The 25,231-nt window shown below is 36.0% G+C and overlaps 2 protein-coding genes across 2 annotated transcripts; one reads left to right on the forward strand and one right to left on the reverse strand.

The window, feature by feature from the left end:
• Positions 1–518: 518 nt before the first annotated feature.
• On the forward strand, positions 519–9,073 carry LOC113234407 (oocyte zinc finger protein XlCOF22-like). The gene is made up of 7 exons (XM_026469717.1): positions 519–550; positions 1,453–1,566; positions 3,641–3,785; positions 4,917–4,975; positions 6,819–7,032; positions 7,263–7,395; positions 8,923–9,073. Coding segments are annotated over exons 1-7 (699 nt in total). The 3' UTR covers positions 8,925–9,073.
• A 6,608-nt stretch (positions 9,074–15,681) lies between these two features.
• On the reverse strand, positions 15,682–24,914 carry LOC113234542 (COMM domain-containing protein 5-like). The gene is made up of 4 exons (XM_026469883.1): positions 24,809–24,914; positions 24,533–24,701; positions 21,024–21,155; positions 15,682–16,075 (listed from the first exon to the last, which is right to left on the reverse strand). Exons 1-4 carry the CDS (start codon positions 24,912–24,914, stop codon positions 15,868–15,870), a joined length of 615 nt encoding a protein of 204 aa, XP_026325668.1. The 3' UTR covers positions 15,682–15,867.
• Positions 24,915–25,231: the final 317 nt, after the last annotated feature.

Consider the following 25,231-nt stretch of genomic DNA (forward strand, 5'->3'; position numbering starts at 1 on the left):
ACTTATATTAACATTCAAATTGTTCAATCTTAACCAATCAATGACACCAGCAACAGTTTTGTTTAACTCTAGATTATGAAGTTCTCTGTTAACGTTGGGAACTAGTGTGACGGTGTGACCTCCTTACACCGTCATCCCACCTTTTTGTATCGCCTCTCTCCATTCGTATCGTATCGCCTTTTCTTCTTCTACTCATATTTAAATTTTGAATCGTTCCATTCTTTCCCTCGCATTCTGATTCTCTCTCTGAGACTCTCTGCGCGATCGCGGTAGCGAAAACATCTACTTTCTTATTTTTGAACCGTTCACATTTTAAGATATTAATATTGTTGTTTTACTGAATAAATTCCTATAAACCGGACTTTCATCTTTTCAACTGCTACCCTTGGACCAGGCTATATTACTGCTATCCAGGCTATTTTACAGTCTACAGAACGCCACCAGCAGCGCCATTACACTAGTATGGAAAGGTCATCCGCATAGAGTATAAATGTATGCTATTTGAAGGCTATGGTAGTATGGGTATTATAAGGGTGCTAGTGAATTTACTGTGAGTGTAAGGCAGAAATAGGTTTGGTAGCAGTACTTCTCTGGACAAGCTCTTTAACAAGGAGCTCTACTGTGATACTAACACATCAACCATACATCTACATCAGACATATTATCACCGAACAATAAATACAGTAGAAGTGGTTAGTTAGCGTCGTACGCGTGCCAACTAAAGGTCTCGAAAGACCAATCTGAGCTCAGTCCGCCATTTTCGCTTTGTATGGTATGGTTGTGTCATTCTTTCGTGCAAATTCTCTATAAAATGCCTTATTGTGCTGTTTTGGAGTGCAAGAATGATAGCCGCACCAAAAATATTACCCTTTGTGGTATTTCATATCATCGGAAATTTTTAATAAATTTTCAATTTTCTGTTTATCAAAATAATAATTTCGATACAAGAAACGAAAGTAACCCTTTCAATACGGTCGCTGTGTGGAGAACTAAATTAATAACTTCAATTCGTCGTCGTTCAGCAATGAACCGCTAGATGGCAGCACATTGATTGAAATTTCAATGTAATGTCAAAACGTCGTGACTTATAATAATAGGTATTGATGGTACTGAACATTCAATGATATGCCAACAGGGTAAAGTTTAAATTATATTACACAATCCAGAATAAACGTTATTTCTTTTTCAATTTGAAACTACGACCAATCAACATCAAGATATTGTAGTGTTTCAAATTAAGAATGTGTGAGTTTTGGCGACATCGTTTATAACAGTAATAGAGGCTTAAGGCCCTTCCATTGTTTTCTTTCTTCCGTGCATATTACACATCCATTTTTAGTTTTTTTTTTATATTGTTATGTTTCCCAAGTAACCCTGTGTATAACATTCTCCGTTCGAATATGTTGGCAAACATTTCCACTAGTTAACGGTGCCCTTTATACACGTTTTCAGCAAACGCACAGTTATTCAACGCCACGTGAAAACGCACAAAAGGAATGAAAGGCACGCCTGTCACGAATGCGGAAGATTATTCCAGAACATTGAATCGCTCAGGGTACATACTACGTAAGTGTCTTACAATTCTTATTAAACTATTAATGCAAATTTTGTTACTTATACCACAGATTACTTCTTCTTTTTCTTCTAAATGTTATGGCTCCATGGAAGGGGTGTGCTACGTGAGTGCGAATGCCGATTACGCGAATGACGATAGTGCGAAGACGGTTGCGCGAAAGCTTAAGAGGGAGCAGAGGAAAAATTCCTAATCTTCGATTTGATTTTAGAGGGGTATATCCACTTTAAAATTAAAAATAAAATATTGTATGAGTAATTACACGATATATTCAAGCATAGACATTAATCAGAAACATAAAACAATAAAGTCTCCTCGATAGATAAAAATCACGAAATGACCTCTAATTTTCACATTTTTTCGATTTATCCTCGAAATGCTACAGGTTATTAGGACAAAAATTAGATAATTAATTATATTTATGCATGATCGAGAACTGTCACTACGGATTTTTTTAAATCCCTTTAGTTTTAGAGTTATTCCGCTAAAACGAATTTGGTACTTTTAATGCGCAAAATTCAACATCTGCTGTCGCATGTCACGCGAACTTCAGGCATATATTTGTTTCACAAATTTGGGCGGAGCCAACGTCAAAACTTTTTTGGCATGCTCCCTCTTAAATGCGCGATAGTCCATTTGCGCGTGTGGTCAGTTGCGCGAAAGCGTAAATGCGCGATAGTTAATTTCCGCGAATGAAAGACAGATTTGCGAAAGCTGGAAGGCAAGTTAATTGTTGCAAGTACACCCTAATAAACTTTTACAAAAATAAACGTATAGTTTATTATGAAAGCTTTGCATTGCAAATAATTGCAACAACCTGCAGCCATGGGAGAAACATTTTTGGAGTAATGTATTTTAAATATGTATTAAATATTATTAATTTGTTTTCACACATCACACACTTATAACTATATGTATACATATATTGCAAATGTTAAGTATTTACGTAGTGTATTTTATTTTCTGTTTTGGGACGGATACGTCCGTCACTATCACGCACTCGGCTAGGGTCCATTGAAAACCTGCGTCACTCTAGTCTTGGTTGTGACTTTAGTTAGACACGCCACAGCCGCACACTGTTAGTATAGTATTAAGAGTCCGACCGAACTTTCGGTTTCGGTTTCGGTTTCGGCCAGTTTCGGCCAAAAAATCAAGTTTCGGCCGCAGTTTCGGTTTCGGCCAAAATTGGCCGAAACTTTTGCCGAAACCGACACTCATTTCGGAAGTTGTCGTGCGCGCTCGCCTAACTTCGTTTCTCGCGGCAACGCTATGGCGAACCTTGGCGGCCCCCACCATGTTCATGAATTGTCGTGCGGCGTTCGGATAGCTACGTATTATTTAGTAAGATCTCAAATACCAATACTTAGTATTTAATGAAACAGTACCAGTTAGTGAATAAATGATTACAACAAAATATACAGTGCTTTCATTTCTTGTAATTATTGTAGAATAATGGGTAAAATCCACCAAAATTCAGTATATAAAGGTATTTTATACTTGACCACGTGAGTTTCGGTTTCGGCCGAAACTGAAGTCACGGCCGAACATTCGGTTTCGGTTTCGGTTTCGGCCGGAAAACCAGTTTCGGTCGGACTTTAGTATTAAGTAACTTGTTGTTTAAACGTTTTAACGCTGTTTTATGTGTTATTTCTGTTCTAGTTACATTAGTTTTTGTGTTTTTTTATAATGTGGCGTTGCAATAAATGATTTCTATTTCTAATTTTCTATCCTTGGAAGTGGAGCATTATCTTTAAATTTTAACGGGACCACTTCCGAGGTATCCCCTTTCCAACAAAAAAGAATCAATAAAATCGGTTCACAAATATTTTTTTTTATAATATCAGGTGACGGGACGAACAAGTCGTGCGGAGTAATCGCGTAACTGACACACAAAAAACAGTCGAATTGAGAACCTCCTCCTTTTTTTGAAAGTCGGTCAAAAAATAATAAGCCGAGGTAGCTTAATGGTTTCACCGCTTGTCAAACAGAGCCGTGGATTCGAAAGTCCGATGTCGATGTGTTAAATACGCTCTTACCGCTAAGAAATGGTTGTATTTATTATTTCAGCCGCCACGACAAAACAAAATCTCTGCAATGTAGCAAATGCCCTCGCCGGTTCATATACCCCTCGCTGCTAGCGAAGCACGTGCAAAACGTGCACGAGAGAGCTGATTATTACTGCGTCGAGTGTGATGTCAGGTTTAAATCGCCGGTAAGACGTTAGGGTCAAAGTAATTAATAGATTCAGGCATTATACCCTTTGGGTTTGGGTATATTTTTGGTGGTGGTTTAGGACTATAGTTGCGCTTGTGTTATTTAATTTATTAATTTTATGCGGAGGGAGGGTGGAATAATTAACCGCATGAAAAAATATTCAACACAAGCGCAGCTATTTTGCACGGATTAACCTTCACTGGGTTCGCGGAGTAGCAAATTAACTTACTTCCATTTTTATTGGGGTCAAAGCCTACTAACCAACTTGCAGCATTATCAGGAACTTTTAAGGTTATCAAGTGACGAACAGGTCGTGTGTGTAGTGGTAAGGGACACGCCTGTCCATCATAGTACGACGTTGAGTATATAACCAGAAATAGGACGAAATGTCATTTAATTTGTTTGAAACTATTCTGCCAAATCACTACGGTGACAACTGCGCTCCGATTGGCCAGCCCGGTGTCGTCAATTGTTTCACTTCAAATCGACCAGTTTAACTTGAGCTTTGGACGAAAAAAATTACATATTTAATATTTAATTACCGTTGAAATGTGATTCCGTTGGTTTTGTAATTAGACGTTTTGCTGTTTTTCTCACACCACCGAATAGAACAGCCTCCCATTGCTAGAAATATTACCTTTATTACAATAAATACAGAATATTTTTTTAATATACGGATACGTACACATAGGTCAGTAGTTGGCGCTGTACTATTTCAGTTTTCTAATTTGTGATATCAGCGCAAACGAGAGTTGATATTTAAAAGTGACATAAGGCCCAATTGCCTGATGAGTTGCCAGGGATGGACGGCCCTTATTTCGTCTCTATTTCTGGTTACATACAGAATGTAGTAGGCACTGTCATTTCTCCCGTCACTCTGAAACATAAGTTGACAATCCCCATGTGCCTGTAACTTCACCAGCACCCTTACCCTTCGAAACTGGAAAGCAGTAATTGTCACATCTCTGCTTGGCGGCAGAAATATGCAATGTGGCATTACTTCCCTCAACACACTCTTTTACGAGGAGCTACTTCAACTAAAATTCCATCATGAGTTACTTTCAATGTGTTTTTTGGAACACTTAGACAAAATTAAAACGTGTAAGATACATACCATTTTCATTTTCAGGACAATTTGAGGCTGCACTTTAAAAAAGCAAAAAAACATCGTGATTCTTCTTCCTATACGTAAGCTTATATTTAAATTTCTACGTTATATATAATTTCTATATTTTTATCCTAGCCGGTGCCCGCAACGCGTAGCCTACACGTACTACTTACTTGGAAATGATTGGTCCTCCATATAAACTTTCATCCCCTATTTCACCCCCTTTAAGAATTATTTTTGTGACAAAAAGTAACCTATGTCCTTCTCCTAGGTTTCATAATTCATTTATTAATTGTTTCATGTGGATTAATAGGGTGTTACATAATAGTATTCCAGCACATGAACCCTGTAAGGGCACTACCATGATTATTATCACTAATTATTAATCTCGTATACAAGCTATGTCATTAATAAATATCAGTGGCAAGGATGCCTTGCCACTGATTATAACCCGATTTTCACCGGTTTGTATAAAATTTTCCACGTTTTATCAAACGCTACATTTTGTGCTAAATTTTATGTGTAGAATAATTTAACCATTGAAATGAAGTATACTAGTACCTTGTGTGCTAATAAATTGTGTTTAAGTGTTGCCAAGGCGCCACTTTTTCTTCAGGAAAGTGTTTTTTGTTTTGTGCAGGCTTTACTAACAACAATTTTCACGCTCATCACTGTTAATTATTACAATTATGAAACCAATATAAAAATTTAGATTACAATAATTAACATTAAAAAGCATAAATATATCAATACAATTTAATTTATCATACAATTAATTAATTTATGCTCAAAATTGGATAAAATAATGTTTAAAGAAAATAAAAGATCAACACAAAAAAAAAATCCTAACAAATAAATAAAAATAATCCTAAAAAATAAACGTTCGTAAATTATGACAATATTATTATGTCAAAAACGTGATAAAAACTAAGTTATGTCGGAAGCAGTTGAATAATAGTAAATGTCAATGATTATAAAAGCATAAAACCTAACTCATCCGTAGAACAAAGATCTATGTGCAAGACTACTTGTTCTCAGGACATAGTACATTTCGTTCGTTCCTCTTCGCTCGACATACAAATTCTCAAAACACCTTTACATAGGCCTTAATTTGAATAACGAAATTGTTCTCGTAACGTACTTATTCTATTTTCGCTATATAATCACATTGGACTCTGATCTTCGGATGAGTTAATATGTCATGTCATAAAAAAAAGAGAATTATTATTTAAGGTCCCATCTATCTCTATTCCAAAATTTATCAAAATTGGTCAAGCGGTTTAGGCGTGAAAACGTGAGGTTATTTTTTAATTAAAGCTGTATGAATAGTCTATGGTTGCATAGTGATGTACGGAAAAAACAATAAGTTCATTCAATTAAAGTTTTTGTAATTGATTCGTAAATTGGGTAATTTTCAGGTAAGTTTTTTCTACTCAATTTTGGTGACATTTTTATTTTATTTCAATATTTATAGAATATCGTCACGAAGTATTATTTAATATTTGAGTGTGGTAACCTGAAATATTCTTTAATATATCACGATGATATATTTGAGTAATTAAATAATAAAAATTATCACCAAAATTGAGTACAAAAACTTACCTGAAAATTACTGAAATCGAAAATTTCTATCGCAATCGAACGAATATCTAAGTATAAGGATTTGAACGAGGATTTAAAATTAAGATTTCGGATATTTATTTATTAAAAATTTGCTGTAAATATTCCAAAAATATTAAAATAAAATAAAATAAACAAATCGATTCGTTCAATTAATTAATTGATTTGTGGTTGGCAATAAAATTGGCCATCACTAATCCGTCTATGGTCGAGTCAGTGACTTGTTTGTTTTACTTTTTGTTTAAAATGAATTGAAATGAAGTATATAAAAAAGAGATAACATTGAACTATATATTTTTCCAGTCACGAATGCCCACAATGCACGGAGAAATTTGTCTCTGCAGCCTCTCTCTCCGGTCACCTAACGACAATACATGGGCAACCAAAATGCTATTCCTGTGATATATGCGGCAGGCTGTATAGCAGTAGAGAATCGTTAAAAGGACACATCAGAAGAGTGCACGGAGAAAGGCAGGGGGGCGGGGAGAGCTGTATTGTGTGTAACAGAACGTTTAGCGTGAGTAAATTTTCATCAACACCATCATCCATCACAGCCTGATTTCACCCACTTGTGCCATCCACCACGGTCCTGTTGCTAGCCACACCGTATCCATTGACGCTCCGCGACGCGCACTATGTCGTCGAACCACCTTGCAGCTGAGCGCCTGACACTTCATTTGGTTTTCAAATGCTTTCGTAATGTATTAAAACTAAACGTACTAATAATTAATTTATGTTGTTTTACAGCGTAAAAGCGTACTAACAATTCACATGCGAAGTCATACCGGCGAACGCCCTTACAGCTGCGCGTGCGGCGCTGCGTTCACACAGCACAACGCTCTGCGCGCGCATCAGACTGCTAAACACCCCGAGACAGCTTGTGAGTGTCAGCGAGAAACTACATAACGCTCCCTCAAAAGTAAAGTCACGTCAAAAAGATGCAAAATAATTACAACATTTTAACAGTCTCCAAAAAACCAAACGTGCTCAATTCGTCTGTATGTTTTTTTTTTTTCATTTTTTTATTTTTTATTTATTTGGGTCAACAAACAGTAGACACAATAAAAACTTAAATGTAATTTTTTTACAGTAAATATGTAGTGATTGTGTCACCAATACTGTTAACCACTAGTTACTACAGAAAACTGAGAAGTGGTGATGCATTTCTAATAAACTACTGAAGAATAATTAATTAATAAATAGTTATTATGTACAATACTAAACAAATTAAACCTTGATACAAAAATAATAATAATAATTACTACATAAGTACACATGGGTTATACACGTAACGAGTTATATTGCATGACACAAGATTCCAAGGCTTAACATAAAAGTAAAAGAAAAATAATAATTGTTAATAGTTTTTTCTTTTTTTCTATGTATGTTACTGATTTCGATGAATCTTTTTTGTTGGAAAGAAGGTACCTCAGTAGTGGTCCCATTTAAATTTGAAGAAAATAGAATAGAATTGAGCTACCCTCTTTCCAACAAAAAAAGAATGATCGAAATCGGCTCACAAAGATGTTACCGCGTAACATCCATACAAAAAACAAATCTTACAGTCAAATTGAGAACCTTTCGAAAGCGGTTAAAAAGAACAACTAAGCTGCTTTTTCGGCTTACAGTCGGTTTCTGGAAAGTTCGTAAATTATTCCAACGTGCCTTTTAGGTCATGTCACGAACATCTGCAATGAATATCGGCATCAACGAACGCGGTACTGCGGATATTTTAGTTTATGCAGATTATCTGCGGATGCGGATGCTGATAAAAAATATTCGCAATAACCCTAGTAGCTACTTTGGCTTCTTATGGTCACTTTAGATACAATCTGTCTTTTTTGAAAAGCGAGTTTTCAGGGCTGCCAGTTTTCATAAAATTTTAAATAGTTATGTAGTTGTTGTCGATAGTTTTATCGATAGATTGTGATAGAAGGTAAAATTTGTTGATTATTAATTGCATTCTTCATTATTATTTTGACAGTTTGCCTAGAACTATTATTATTATTACTATAGAAATAATTTTTTATTCATATACATTTTAACAAGACCAGGCAGATTTGATCATTTATATTGAATTAATAATGAATAACTTTAAAATATGTCTCGTCTTTGTATTTTTCATGAACATAGTTCTAAATACAGTGTATGTATGAACGTGTGCTCTGTAATTGGATGAATAATATGAGGATGATTCAAATGAAACAAAGTCGGCTATTTATTCCCAAAGCGTGACGAATATCCAGTCGATTGTCGATAAAATATTTATCTACTGCAATCACCAGCTGCTCGCAAGCGGGCGACACTTTTGCGCAAAGAACTGCCATTTTAAAAAAGACAGACTATAATAAATCTTGTTGTGAAAATGTTATTATACTTAATAATCTTCCTTATTTCTTCTTTTCAGAACACACAAGAGCACAATTGTCGTCATGAACGCTTTCACATTCCACTACTAGATATAGGGTCTCGTATGTCTTCGCAGAGTTTGGCAAACCTCCAAAATGCAAGTTTAAATAAAATTCCTTCATCATACCCTTTCTTCACAATTCCTTCATCATCAATTAATGGAGTCCGTATATACGGATATTACATATACTGAATTGATAAATATGATATTATGTGCCTGATAATTCGATATTAGAAGTATCAATTAACGTAAGGGACATTTTGTCGAAAATGAGTTGCATATATCATTAGATTTGGATGTTCCCGCTCTATCAATTGGTATTATTAAAAAAAGATGTTTAGTTGTGCCTTACGTTACTAATAATTTTATGTGTAAACCGTCGAGCACAGTGTAAGCCGTAAGAGAAATAGAAAATTATGCGTAATTCTATTATAAAGGCATAACCAAACATCTTTTTTTTAATGTAAGGGACATGCTATATTTTAAACCACTAAGCATTCCTATATCTTTCGTTTATAGGATGAAAGAAGAGGAAATTCTCAGAAACTTTGCTCTGGATACAATCAAAATTGGAACAGACAGTAAAAAATTATAGACAGATAAAAAAAAATTTTTGGCTCTACTGGAAAACCGTGGTTTGTCCCTTACCTTGATACTCTGGTATCTAATTGTTTTGATCACAACGTATTGTTCAACAATCAATCGGAAACATTTCTAATGCATAGTATGGCATTACACTTCGTCCACCATTTATTAACTTTTGACAGCTCGAATTCTAATCAATTAGTGATGTCCTAATGCGTTTCCAATTCGATTTTTTATAACAATCGATTTTATTTATGAAGTTTTAATCGTGAATGTGAGCGTGTTAAAAAAAAAGATATTGTCTGATGGGGATCGTGATGTTGCGTTTGACAATTTGTGTACTCAAGACTTAATAATAATGACGATTCAAGTGATGATTCCCATTCATATGGAAAAGAATCCGGCGATTCATTATAATAAACAATAAGAATTTATTTCATTTCATTATAATTTATTGGACAGGTACCAAAATTTATCAACTTCACTCCACGACGACGCACGACCACGTCGCTTCACTAAAATTAAAAAACAAGAGTCAAGGGAGTATTGCATTTTTTGTCTACGGTTGTATGTCAATAATTACGGAACTTCGGAGTCATGCATATGAGAGAAGTTAAAAAATGATTGGACGGAGTCATCGAGTATATAACCAGAAATAGAGACGAAATAAGGGCCATCCGTCTCTGGCAACTCATCAGGCAAATGGGCCTTATATCACTTTTGAATATCAACTCTCGCTTACACTGAAATCACAAATTAGAAGCTGAAATAGTACGTGACCGTCAGGATGGCTGGTCGCCTGTGGCGTCTGGCACTGAGTACATATTCAAGAATTGCTACCTTTTCTAAACAATTGCTACCTTTGATATAAAAATAATTGACCAGCTATTCTGATATCAGAATGGCTGGTCGCCACTTTGTTCAGTATGAAAAGAGCAGATTTTCCAGAAGTATATATTACCAATAATTGCTACCTATTTGCTACTTTCACGAATTAAAGGTATGCGCTTATCTACCAAAAATGATAAACAATTGAAAATTTTACGTGGTGAACAAAGTAGCGATTATTTTTTTAAATTTCTCAGAATATATCAAAGGTAGCAATTATTTAGAAAAGGTCGCAAATAGGTGGCAATTCTTGAATATACGCAACAATATAACAATGCACTCAGTGCCAGATGCCACAGGCGACCAGCCATTTTGACTCGTGCCGTGAGCGACGGATGTGTTTGTTACAGCTACACTACTTACGCGGTTTTGCACTATCCCCGACAATATGGCCATAGTATGGACGATTTACTTGCGTATTTGGCTTCTTTGACGTGTTTGCTGTATTTGTCGCATAGGCAAATACTTCGTCCCGTATGCCATCTATGGCGATTGTTTGCCAAATATATCAAATCCGCAAATACAAATGGCCATGTGAAGTTGCCACCACAGGGATCGACATTTTAATTATTATTTGAAACCCACTATTATCAAATTGTGATATATTTTTACTCTAAAATAAAAGTCGTTTGCAATCATTATTGTGAGTTTTTATTATTCAAAATAAACTTTAAATTTTAAGAACAATAATGATTTATTTACATTGAAATATAAATAACATTCTCTCAACTACATAATAATGTAAATAATTTACTTCTTATTTCCTAGAGAGGATATGATATCTTTTTAGACCGGTTAAAAAAGTTTTTAAAATGGAATGTTATTGTGCACCTTATCTAAAGTTTTGATGCGCGCCGTCGACATTAACAATTTTTCTGTTCTAGCAGCTAGAAAGCGCTTGATTTAAGCTACAAATTAAGTGCTAAATTCAAACTAACCAATCACATTACAAGAATAAGAACATTCTTATATAATCACAAGTAATATTGACACTGGCCAATAACATGGCTTTATTATCACGTGCTTTGCCTTTTGAAATTCAAAGTGACCTATCACATTGCAAAAATAAGAATGCAGTATGAAATTATGACACTGGCCAATCGCACGGCTTTATTATCACGTTGCAATAATAAGAATGGATTATAAAATTATGACTATGGCCAATCACACGGCTTTATTATCACGTGCAATGCGTTTTGAAATCAAACTAACCTATCACACTGCAAAAATAAGTATGCAGTATAAAATTATGACACTGGCCAACAATACAGCTTTATTATCACGCACAGCCCTAAAGATAATGATCCCCTAGCCAACTTTTTGGTTCTGAGAGCCTTCTTACCTATTCAATAGAAAAGCGAAAAGGAAAAGCTTTAATGTGATTCTAGAATAAATTAGCTTAAAGTGTTTTTAAAACGTCATTCAACAATTGTGCAATAAGGAACTCGTACCAAAATGAATTTTACGGCTAACAATAGTCGGTTCCAATCCATTTTGAACAAAAAGAAAACAAACCTGTTTGGTTAAAATTCTAAAGCAATCACTCAATAAATCGAATAACTAACACTTTCACGTATATTTCGAAGATTTCGACTTGATATATTATCAATTTTTCCAACAATATTCATTTGAATAGCATCGTAAAATCGTATTTGAAAAATGGTAGTTTAGAAATGAGGTTATTATTCATCTATACTTCTATGACTTGCGTATGGTTGCATAGTGCTGTAGGAAAAAAAACATTCGGTTCAATCAATTAAAGTTTACTAATCGATTATTAAATCGCAATCGAACGAGTATCTAAGTGTAAGGATTTGAATGAGGATTTAAATGGAAATTTTAAATCTGCATAAATAGGTTATGTAAGGAAAACCGCTAGTTGGCGTTACAATTGGCCATCACTAAACCGTCTATGGTCGGGTCAGTGACTTGATTGTTTACTTTTTGTTCAAAATGGATTGCAACGAAGTATAGTTAAAGGTTTGTTTAACACCTTCCTTTACACTGATCTAGTCAGAATCAAACAGACGGTTAGGGGGTTCTGGTATCTTAGGCTCAACTCACACTTCGCATCGCATCCTGTTTTTCAATGGGAAAACAGAGACGAATATGCCGTACGCGAAAAACATGACACGTCGCGACTCTTCGACTCTGCGCCAGTATGAGTTAATCCTTAGGGTATCGACTGCACCTTGATTTCGAAATTGACCTATCACTGCACAAACCAGTAAAAAGTTGTTTTGTATAATGTTAATATAATTACTAGCTCATGTTAATTTGAATGATCTCTTAATTTAAACAACCCAGCGTCTGTTGCCTCGCCGTGGCTACATTTGGCTATTGAACATTGCCTTACAATAATCCTGAAAACGTGCAGACATAGATATCGTCCTTTGTCCCAGTAGGGTACATACAGACCGTAGATACAGACCGCAGTTGTAAAACACTATGCTCTAATTGAAACGTGAACTTTACGCGAGTATTGTTTATATTTTCAAATTGCTTAGCACCAAATTGATATCTACTATAAAAAATATTTATATGTATATCTATAACAGTAATTTAAAACATTATTAACATTGAATTACTTATAAATTACAAAAATATATTATTCCTAAGTAATTGTCTAGTATAATTTTAATAGGCATGTCAAGCTGGGTAACTTTGTGGAGGGGGAGGACAAAGCTCCTCCCAAGTGCCTTGGGTCCAGTGCAGTGGGATACGATATTCAACAAATTTTGTGGAAGTACTTTGTTAGAGAGAACAAGCTTACGTAGTGAATTGTGAATTTTGGAGTTGTAGACCTGAAGGCTTTTAAATAAATACAATAATAATAGTTGATGGAGTGCTAAATAAAGTACACGCAAAATATAGTCTATGTTATTGCTGGATATACATATATATGGGAAGATCAAAACAAAAGTGGTCAGTGGTTCCTTCGTCTAACCCGCATTCACAGAGAGAGAGAGAGAGAGCTGTCCCTTACCCTAATTTTAGCTAGATGAACAGGGGTGCAGGAGTGGCCCAGCATTAATTGACATATGGTGGAGGTGCAAGATTTTGATGCTTTGTTATACTTAAAGAACCAAGGTTTACTCCGCACTAGGTTACCCCTGTGTCGCGGGTACCATGGACACAAACATAGACAACTGTCAAAGATAATGCTTTATTCTTGTTGCTACTTCACATATCCCATCTTACGGTCATTCATAAAGCAAAAACACCGCGCGCTCGTCTTCTCTTATTTTCATATCCTCCCTCTCTCTTGCACATTCCTTCCCACTCACTCCCGCATTCAGATACGTTCACCCATCGCCTGAATTATAATTTTTAAATTATGCATGCGTTCAGATCTAGCAATCCCACGCAACTATGAATTACACCCAAAGTCACGGGAAAAATAAATTTGTTTCATAAATAAATGAAACCTCTGATTCCTTAATATCTTGCTTATTAGGATTATTTCCTTAAGGGCTCTTCTACAAGCGTGTAATTTGAAGGCCCCCTTAGTATGAACGTCTAATGACAATTGTGACTTTTGTAAACTGATAAGACATGTTTTGGTCGCCCACATTGCTGTTTGTGTGGAAAGTCGAAAGCGCCACTTACGATTCAAATTCAACTCTATTTCGCCTGCGATAAGACTGCTGACAGATTGAGTCAATCTCTTAGCAGCCTAAGAACAATCCAAAGTGCCACGCTTGATGTGCTCTTGACTGTATGTGGCACAATCATCGAGTATATAACCAGAAATAGAGACGAAATAAAGGCCATAGATTCATCAGTGATACATCACTTATAAATATCAAATCTCTTTTGCACTGAAATATAGACAGCGCCAACAACTGACCTGTGTGTACGTCTCCGTATATTCCAAAAATATTCCGTATTTATTGTAATAAAGATAATATCTCTAACAATGGTGTGCTGTTCCATTCGATGGTGTCGGGAAAAACAGCAAAACATCTAGTTACAAAACAAAAGGAATCAAATTTCATCGGTAATTAAATATGTAATTTTTAAATTTTCGTCCATTACAGCAAAGCTCAAGTTAACTTGTCGATTTTAAGTGAAACAGTTGACGACACCCGTCAATAGTTTCGAACCCGGGCTAGCCAATCGGAGCGCTGTTGTCACAGTAATGAAATGTCAGAATAGTTTTCAAACAAATTAAATGACATTTCCTCTCTATTTCTGGTTATATACTCGGTGGGCACAATGGAGCGAAATGGTTTTTTTAAAATTTCATGAATCTTTAGTGTCAATTATTTATGTTAATTAGTGTAGCAACATAATTTGGGAAATGGACGCTGCTGAATTTCGCACCCAATGTCAATAATAAGAAAATAACCAACCAGGCACTTGGTCACATAATGGTTTTAGTAACTATAGAGCTCCTTGTGAAAGAGTTCGTCCAGGGAAGTACTGCCACCTCACCTATTTCTTTCCTTTCCAATAGGTAATGTGAGCAATACTGTGTTCCGGTTTTGAAGGCTAAGGGTGCTAGTGAAATTACAGGCACATGGGACTTGTCAACTTATGTCTCAGGGTGACGGGCGCAGTGGCAGTGCCCCTCAGATCTTTGCGATTTAAAGCTCTGAGTGGCACAACAATTGTTATGGACTGGCGTGTAGCTTACAATCAGGCGCACGACTCCTTCGTCGCGTCACTTGATATTATGATAAAATTGAAAAATACGTTAGAAAGATGAGTTCATTTTTTTTAGCCCCAAACCCAAAAAAAATCATAAACATCACATTGAGGGAAACATATTGCGTACGATATTTAAGTTATTTAGGGTGTTTTTTTATGATACTTGGGCGTGGCAGTAAGCGACATGCCTGTCAATAACAGTTGCAGTGCCACTCAGAGCTTTAAAACGAAGGGTCACTACCACTGCGCCCGTCATCCTGAGGCATAAATTGACAAGTACCATGTGCTTGTAATATCACCAGCACGCCTACCCTTCAAAACCGAAACGTTGTAGATATTGCAAGCGAATCTAAAGCATACCTTTACAAAAACGTGCCTAATACATCTTCTTGTATCTCCCGTATTGTATGTTCACGGAAAGCCATATACAATATAATATAAAACACCAACAAAAGACAGAAAGATATTGTCTGTCCTAAAATTGTATCATCAAAACTTATGTTTATTTTCAGATTTTTTCATATATATCATATATCCACTGTATAATTAGAACTTTTTACCTGAAACACAGGATTCTTCTAGTTCAGGTATATGTGTTATATTTTACATTGATTCGCATAATTAATTAGTCTTTAGTTATTCCTTTGTACAATAAGTTATTCAATAAACAATTTTATTTTTATAATATCCTATCAGTGACGCACCTGATTGGTTAGTTGACTGACACAATTGGGCGCTAAATGCACCTGCATTCATCACCGAAGATTTAGAGTTGCTACACTAAATATAAACAGCTTACCCAGAATAAAACTGATGTCAGTCCTTTCTCATGCATTTCCTTTTCTCCAAAACAATCATATTCTTCAAGGCACTTGCGATCACGTATCTAAATTCATGAAATTTACTAACACTAAGTCTATAAGTTCTTGACGAGCCGTCTGTTAGTTTCAGAAGAAGAATGATGTGCGTATCACGGTGGAGTACTTCTTTAGTATCTTGTGGTGACGTTGAGAGATTTGCTTGACTGGAAAAAAACATTCTAGTTATTTTTAGGGAAACATTGGAGTAAGTATATACGTGTGATTTCAATAGCAGTAGAGCCCCTTCTGAAAGAATCCAGTGACGTTCTGCTGCCAAGAAATAATATTTATTTATTTATTTATTTGTGCTTTACATGTGTTGTTGTTACATAAAAATACTTATATACTAACATACACTTGTACCTTGGCAGGCATCGCAACATGGAAGGGAGAGAGGCGGATATTAATTATTGCTTATAACAATTTATCTTGCAAATACTCGTCCACATCATAATAACTCTTTGCAATTAAAATTTTTTTCAAAGTTTTTACGAATTTTGTTATGTTTGGTTCAGCCTTTAAATATTCAGGTAGTCTATTATAGATTTTTATTGACATAGGGTATGTTCCAGAACTATGTAGCTTCAAACTAGATGGCATTTGTATGAGGTTATTTTTACGTCGATGAATGTTGTATCGAAGAGCGTCTCCTGTTTTATTATACAAATTAGGGTATTTTTTTATAAATTTGCAGATTTCTAATATATATATACCTGGCAAGGTTAGTATGTTGAGGCTTTTGAAATGAGGTTTACAACTTTCTAGTTGATTTATATTTGAGAGAATCCGGATACATTTTTTCTGTGAGATTAAGAGATCTTTGGCATTTACACTATTTCCCCAGAGTATTACGCCGTAGCTCAACCAAGCATGCGCGCAGGCATAGTATGCAGTTATTGCGGTTTTTAAGTTTGAGCTCTTTTTCAGTTCTCGTAGAGCGTATGTAAATTGTGACAATTTAGTTTTAATTTTTTGGATATGCGATTTCCAATCAATGTTGGAATCAATATTAATACCTAATAACGGGAAGTTGGAAACGCTTTCTAATCTTATGTGTTTATATTCGACATTTATTTTTAATGGCTTCTTTTGTATCGGCCTGAATTGCATAATTTTACTTTTTTTTAAATTTATTTCTAAATTATGGTCGTTTAGCCACTCTACGATTGTGTTTATAATGTTAAGTAATCTTTCATTAAGATTTGTGTTATTGTCACATGAGAATAGGAGGGAAAAATCATCGGCGAACATTACACAGTTCTCATTTACGGCTTTAGGGAGGTCATTTATGTAAATTAAAAAAAGGGCGCAGCCAAGAACGCTACCCTGTGGAATAGAGTCTCTCACTTGTTGAACCTTCGACCTAATCGTTTTAATGACATGTGATTCTTTTTCGCAATATTCTATTTGAACATATTGTGATCGGTTACTGAGAAAGGAAACAAACCACTGATGTGCTACCCCACGTACTCCTATATCATAAAGCTTATTTAATAGGATATCAAATTTAACTTTTTCGTACGCTTTGGTCATATCAAATAATATTCCCACCGCATACTTTTTATTATTTATTATGTTCAGGACCTCATTTATATATTTATATGCGGCCAATGTTGTCGATCGGTTTTTTCTAAAACCGTATTGAGCGTCATGGAATACATTGAATTTTTCACAAAAGGAGTACAGTCGCTTGAACATCGCCTTCTCAAAGATTTTTGATATAATCGGTAATAGTGCAATTGGGCGGTAATTATTCGGATCAGATCTTGAATTTCTTTTGTGAATCGGCTTTATAATAGCGGTTTTTAATTGATCGGGAAAAATTCCTTCCGTAAAAGATTGGTTTACAATATAAGTTAAGATCGGAATCAGTTCTGGGGCGCATTTTTTAATCAGAGTGGATGGTAGCTCATCTATGCCAAAACTTGATTTTGATTTAAGACCTCTTAACAGTGACATTATTTCTCTTTCGTCGACCGGACTCAGAAACATTGAGTTTTCATTGCGTTGCACGGCAGGTCGACCTCGTGGAGGCGGCGCTGCATTTGAGCTTCCGGAACAGGGCGCCTGACCAACTGATGCGAATTGCTCGTTTAATAAATTGGAAACCTGTTTTGGGTCTAATATTAGATTATTATTTATATTTAATTTAATGTTTTCATGTCTTTTATTATAATTTTGTTTTCTAATGTCATTTATGATTTGCCACATACATTTATTTTTATTACTTGATTTATACATTCTTTTTGCTGATTGGAGCTTCTTGGATATAATGATTGCCTTTTTCAAATGTTTTTCATATTGTTTGTAATGTTTAATTAGAATATTATTTTTTGAGCACGTAGTATGGATTTTTAGTAATCTTTTATGTTTACAAGATTGCTTGATACCATAAGTGAGCCATGTTTTATTTGCTTTTGTATTAATTTTTAATCTTTTTCGTGGAATACAACTTTCTAATACGTCCTGTAGGATTTTATTTATACTGTTATAATTTGTATTTACAGTTTCATTATCGGAAACATAATTTTTCCAGTCTATATTTTGCAATTGCTGTTTAAATTTATTTATGAATTTATCATTATATATTCTTTTCGTATTATACCAGAATTCCGCATCCTTTGTGTTCCTTATTGGGACATTTTGTAGTTGTAAAGATGTGCACTTATGATCCGAAAACCCAAAATCCTGAACAGAAGTAATAAAGTTTTGCGAGAGGTTAGTGAATATTAAATCTAAGCAAGTGGACGTACTTTTTGTGATTCGAGTAGGTTCCTTTATATGTTGTTTAAAGTTAGACTCCAACATGAGGTCTATAAGTTCAAAAGATTGTTTATTTTTTTCTAATATATTAATATTAAAATCGCCTCCTATTATTATTTTCTTATTGTTATATTTTTTAGTAATATACTCAAGTACCAGTTTTAACTGTGTATAAAAAATATTCTCCTCTCTACCATTCCAATACAAAACCATTAACAAAGTATCAAAATCCAAAAGCTCAACAGCACAGACTTCAATAATGTATTCAATTGACATTTCCGCTACTTTTTTAACCTCGACATACTCAATATTATCATTTAATATTATGCATACCCCGCCGCCCTTGTGGTTTTCCCGATGAAAAGAAGCAGCCAAATGGTATTCTTCGAAACATACAAGATTGGCTTTGCCTTTCGACAACCATGTTTCCGTCATACATAGTGCTTGATAATTATTGCGTTTATCACATAGGAAAGCTTCAAGTAATTCTCTCTTATTAAACATACTTTGCATGTTCTGATATAGAATATTAAATGTTTGTGAGTTAGTGGGCACGAATATTAACATTACTGCGTTCCAGGGCGTTCTACTCCCGTTCTTCGTCCGACATCAATCCGAAACACTTAGCGCGTCTGTGCACGACATCGGATTCTAATGTTCTCATATTTCCGAATACGAGATTATATGTTGGCAATTCCAACAATAATTGTTAGGTTGGCTACTTATGTAAATACCAACACAACGAAACGAAACGTCATAATTTTCCCGCCTGTGCGCCATTACTTTTTACTCTTTGTAAAACTTACATTGCAAGAGGGCAGAATAAATGTGTCTTAGTTTATTTGGTGCCTTTTTATTGTTTTTCTCCACTACTAGCCTGTCTCCACATAAAGAGTGATATCGAACACTATACGAATCTAGAAAACTCGGACCCACTTCGCAAGTCGCTTGTGTACTAATGCTCTAGCCACACAGAGGCGGCCGCGGAAGCGTTCCGGGCGCGGGAATGTTTGTAATGTACGAGTTTATATGAACCCTGCCACACTGAAAAGCGTGACAGACGCGCGGCCGCCGCTTTTCAGTGTGGCAGGGTTCAAAACAGCCTCTGAGAGGCCTGAGCATAAGTCTGATTCAAATTTGAGTAAATACGAATATAGCTTGTATAGTCAAGAGCACATCAAGCTTGACACTTGTATGTACTTTGGACCGTTCTTATCGTAAGCGGCATAGAATTGCATTTATCATAATAATAAAAAGATTTATTGCCTCAACAACGATACAAAAACATAATGTACAAAAATCTTATATAGAGGTCTGAGGCGAAAGGTAATGGCTCAGCTCCGTAGGCCGACATCCGTCCGAAACAATTACTGCCAAATAAGCAATATTTGACCAAATGAAAAGACGCGTGATGCGAATGAAGCTTCATACTGGATACTTGTCTTCTAATTTTGTCGAATGTTACTTATTTGGCAGTAATTGTTTCGGACGGGATCGAGAGTAGCCCCCCTAATTCGAATAGGACGTAGTGCGCAACTGCTCTTACAAATAAGTAATACTCGCCCAATATGAAAAGATATTTATTTATTTAACTGCCTCCGTGGCCGAACGGTTACCATGCCGGACTGCCACGCAGAGGTCCCAGGTTCGATTCCCGGGCCGGGAGAAATGTTTGTATGGCCTACATTTATTTCTCTCGTGAGTATGGGTGTAATTTGTGGTTGTCTATGTGTGTGTCCATGGCACCCGCGACACAGGGTTTCCCTAGTGCGGGGCTATGTTGAGTGTGTGCGTTATTTATTTATTTATTTATTTATTTATAAACTCAAGTATGAAGCTTCATTTGCATCATGCGTCTTTAATCGAGTATTACTTATTTGACAGTAATTTGTTTCGGACGAACAAGTCGTGCGCCTGATGATAAGCTTCAAAGAGCTTTAAATCGCAAAGACCCGAGAGGTCCGTCAGTGTGCCCAACACATAAGTTGACAAGTCCCATGTGCCTGTAATTTCACCAGCACCCTTACCCTTCAAAACCGGAGCGCAGTGATGCTAATATTACTGCTTGGCGACATAAATATGTAAGATGGCAGTACTTCCCTGGACGAACTCTTTCACAAGGAGCTCCACTGCTACCGTTTTTGGCATGCAAGTGTTGGTTGGTGGTAGATTAGAATGTTTTCGGCATTTATGTTCGGTGTTGGTACATTAAAATGTTTTTGGCATATATTTATAAATTAAGTAGCATTGGATGCTACTTAATTTCTATGCGAGAATAGCAGTATCTCGCGCTTTATGTCAATCGCGCCCTATCGTGCTAGTCCTATAGTAGGTACAAAGAAACCTCACCTGAGAGATAAATCTATCTTCCACTGCAAACTGACTAATCCAGGTTTCGTCCTCATGTGTAAAGGTATGCTGTCATACATTTTTTCTGTACAGAGAAGACTTGCGAGTTCTGTTGCACTTTCTGGAGAAAACCTAGAAGATACAGTTTGTTCGTTACAATATTTTTTTAATTTTCATTATTACTTATCGAGTACTTAGGTTTTCGCAATTGTTGCACATGGGAAATTAAACTATTTTTCCGAAAAAATTGGGTGGTTTGCATTAATATTAAATATAACTGGTTGATGACTGTACCACCTCAGTAAACCGTGACCATGGGACCTGTAAAGTGCCCGAAACGTTGGTTTGTTTGACAAAACAAACATACGCGATTTTAATCCGGAAAAATAGTTCATTTCATTATTACTTTTTATAAAATTAAAAATTAATTAAATAAAAAAATAAAAATTAAATGCATTAAGCACGCCGTGTGTCCCTAACAATTGTATGTGGATGTATGATAGTCAGTGTTGTTTTATGTAACTTTCTATGTTCTATTCAAGGCACCAGCATCAGCATCTGCATCCGCGAATAATCTGCATAAATTAAAATATTTCCACCAGCATACGCATTCGTCGATGCTGATATCCATTACTGATGTTCGAGTCGTGACATGACCTCAACGGCATGCTGGAATCATTTACAAATCTTCCAGAAACAGACTAAGCCGAAGCAGCTCAGTTGTTTTGAAAATATAACTTTGATAAAACTCCACAACGATGATGCTAATCAGGTTGATTGTTTCCATTTACATTAATTATTTTATTAATAAATGTCATAAAATCAATGTCAAAGAAAATGGAAAGTAGATAGATTCAGTATGGATGTACGGACAACGGCACATCAGGCTAAACATTTTTGTTCGAAAATCGCCTCCAGTGCAACGGAACAAGATACGTCAATGTGTAGCTTGATGTGCAGGCGTACATTTTTCTGTGCTCTGCGTGCTATCCGCTCTCTTACAATGTCCACCAGATCGGACTGATCGTCAGTCACCCAGTGACCCAGGTATTTAAATTTGAACGCTCTCACGAGTTCACAGCCACAGAAGGAGACCAGCGGTACAACGCCCACTACTCCACCCCGCGGCTTAAATACTAGAAACGCACTTTTTTAGCATTATACCTGAGTCCCTGAGCAACAACATAGTTCTCACAAATACCAAATAACCTCTGATCTGATCTCTGAGGGCACAAATTGACGGGCTCAGTAGCACCATATCATCGGCGTAACTTATGTTGTTGACCATGGTACCGCCGTCCAATGACCATCCAACGTTAGTGCCGCTGAGCTCCTCAATCAGCGCATTCACGTACAGGTTGAAGAGCTTTGGCGTCGTGAGACCCCCTTGCCGCACCCCATACCTCAACCTGTACGACTTCGACAGAGAACCAGCCCACTTAACATTATTGATCTGGTTTCCATACCAGTATTCGAAGAGCCCAATGACCTCTGGCGGAAGGTCTGTCCCACAACGCAATTTGTGCCAAAGCACGTCATACGAGACCATACCGAAGGCCTTGGACAAGTCCAGGAAACACGCATAAACTGGTGTTCGTCGGTCCGTGTAATACTGGACAGTATGCTTGAGGCATAACACCGCAGACTCTGTAGAGAGTCCAGACATGAACCCAAACTGTGCATCATGTATTTTAAGGTGTTTAGTCAATATGTGAATAAGCAAACCGTCCAGCACTTTTGCCATACAAGTGGCCAATGATATGGGTCAAACAAATGAAATCACATTTCATCGGTAATGAAATATTGAACATGTAATTTTTCAATTTTCGTCCATTATAGCAAAGCTCAAGTTAAACTGGTCGATTTGAAGTGAAACAATTGTCAATTGTTTCCAATTCGCACTGGCCAATCAGAGCGCAGTTGTCACCGTAATAATTTGGTAGAATAGTTTTCAAACAAATTAAATGACACATTGTCTCTGTTTCTGGTTATACTATACTCGATGCTCATATGTCTTAGTTGTTCCTAATATCTCTATTTATTTGGTGTTTACAAGTCTCAATAAGAGCTTCCACTCAAAATGCACACTCTAACGTTAACTGTCTTCCTGATGAATTAAGTGCATTTTAGATACGCCGCAAATGTAGAAATCCTTCGCTTTGCTGATTGACATGACATAATATAATCAACTTAAGAGCATTTGTGCACTACGTCCAATTCCTATCTCTTTTTCTTTATAATGTTGTAGCTCCATCTATAACATTGATGATTCTGCCAATGTCGAGTTAAGGAACACACACGTTTTTTAATCAAGATTTGACCAGTGAATTTCAACAAAAATTACTTAGAAGAGAAACTACAAGAACAGAGAACTTACACAGACTATTAGGGAAAATAATAGTTTTTATTTAATAAATTTACACAGGACATACACAAAGGGAGAGTGTACTAATGTTAGGAGAAAGTTTATATTAATAGAATGGAGGATTTTAGGGGTAGGATTTCATGCAGAGAAGTGACGAAACGGTTACAGGTAAGAACACAGGAGTATATATGTGAGCTGGTTACAAAATGATGATCCAAAATGTCACAGGATCTTTATCTGTATACTCTAGCCAAATTCGATGTAGAATATTTAATAACAAAATGTTGCCAGGCAACCAATAATGGCATTGGAAAAGAACATTTTTTTCAATGCTCATTATTAAGGCTCGCTCTGCCCACGGCCTACTCTCATAATTGGAATTTAAAATTTCCCAATTACCTACTTAACCCTATATTACAATTACATACATAACCCTATTTACCGCTAGATGGCATTGGTTGTACTCTGAAACGCGCTATCGTTTTGTTAACTCCAATAGTATAAGTCATCTCATATGTTTTGTATTGTTAATGCTTACCATAAATGTTTACTACCGCTATACTAATTGTATGGCACAGAACGGCACTCAAGTTATTGAGACATTTCGGTTCTTTCCTTACTCACTGCTATCTTACTTAAGCTTTGGCACTTAACTTGCGTTTTCACGCATGTGAGACGCACTGTTGGGTGCTTAGTTGCATAACTTTTTGTTTTGTCTTGTATCTAATATACGCCTTGCGCACTTTCCGTCTGCGTCTCAGTTTTCTACGCACCAGCACTACACTGGTAATTTATGTGATTTGAAACTTCTGTTGAATAATATTCATTATAAACATGGCTTCAAGATTTAGTATTATCCATAACCTAGTTGAATTTCGCAGGAAAATATTGAGAATGGGGTAACTGTGAAGTCTGCGATGAAAACCTTAAAAATCCTTTGTTTTTGTTTGTTGACATTTATTCTACATCCAATTTGGCTACAGTATAGATGTACAAGCAATGTTTGTATTTTCTCAGATGTGAATCGTACCTAATGTCCGAAGTGCGTTCGAGTTTTCTAGATATGTATAGTCTTAGATTGGGAACGAATACGAATCTTCTTTGGGTCGAATAGGTCTTTTCTACAGGCCATTAATTATGTTACCTGAGCCCTTCCAAAAACGTCATAACATCATCCGGGTTCCAGCCTTCTTTTTGTTCAGACCGTAGCCTCGCAACGTGCCTAACGACAGCCCTGACAGCGGCAAACTTGTCAGCGCTCATGAGACTTGATGTGCGTCTGTCTGGTGTACCTTCTAGCTCCTTTAAAGCCACTACAGAAGAGAGTAATGTCTTTTATAAACCAAGTAAAATTAATTTTTAATATATTTCCTTTATATATTGCGTTATAAATTGTTCAAGAGGAGCATGGAAAACTTACAAATAACAAACGGTTTAATTTCCTTTTTCTGTATTTCTGGCGTAACAAATGACACTGCTATCCATTGCGTTGGATTCTCCGTTAATAATTCTAGTTGTTGTGACATTTTTCTTTAATTATTTCGCATAAAAAGTACTAGAAATTATTGCAATAATATCATTTGTATGTATGCTATTTAGCCCAAAAATGACGATTTGACAGCTAATTTTTTTTTTTTTGTCAAATTGATGCTTTGTTTTCACGCGACTGTCAAGTGCACATTGCCGAAGGCGACGCGACACACCCAGTCGGTTCGGTCGATTTCGGCTGCAAACTACTGTCGTCAGATGACTTCACTATTTATATTTCTGTAGCTTTCTCGATGGCAAAGGCGAGCGGTGAATGAATGCGCGTTCGAATTTTGGCTGGATATTTGGAAGAATG

The sequence above is a fragment of the Hyposmocoma kahamanoa genome, unplaced genomic scaffold (assembly GCF_003589595.1).
Source record: "Hyposmocoma kahamanoa isolate Upper Pololo Valley unplaced genomic scaffold, ASM358959v1 84, whole genome shotgun sequence".
NCBI classification, from domain to species: domain Eukaryota; kingdom Metazoa; phylum Arthropoda; class Insecta; order Lepidoptera; family Cosmopterigidae; genus Hyposmocoma; species Hyposmocoma kahamanoa.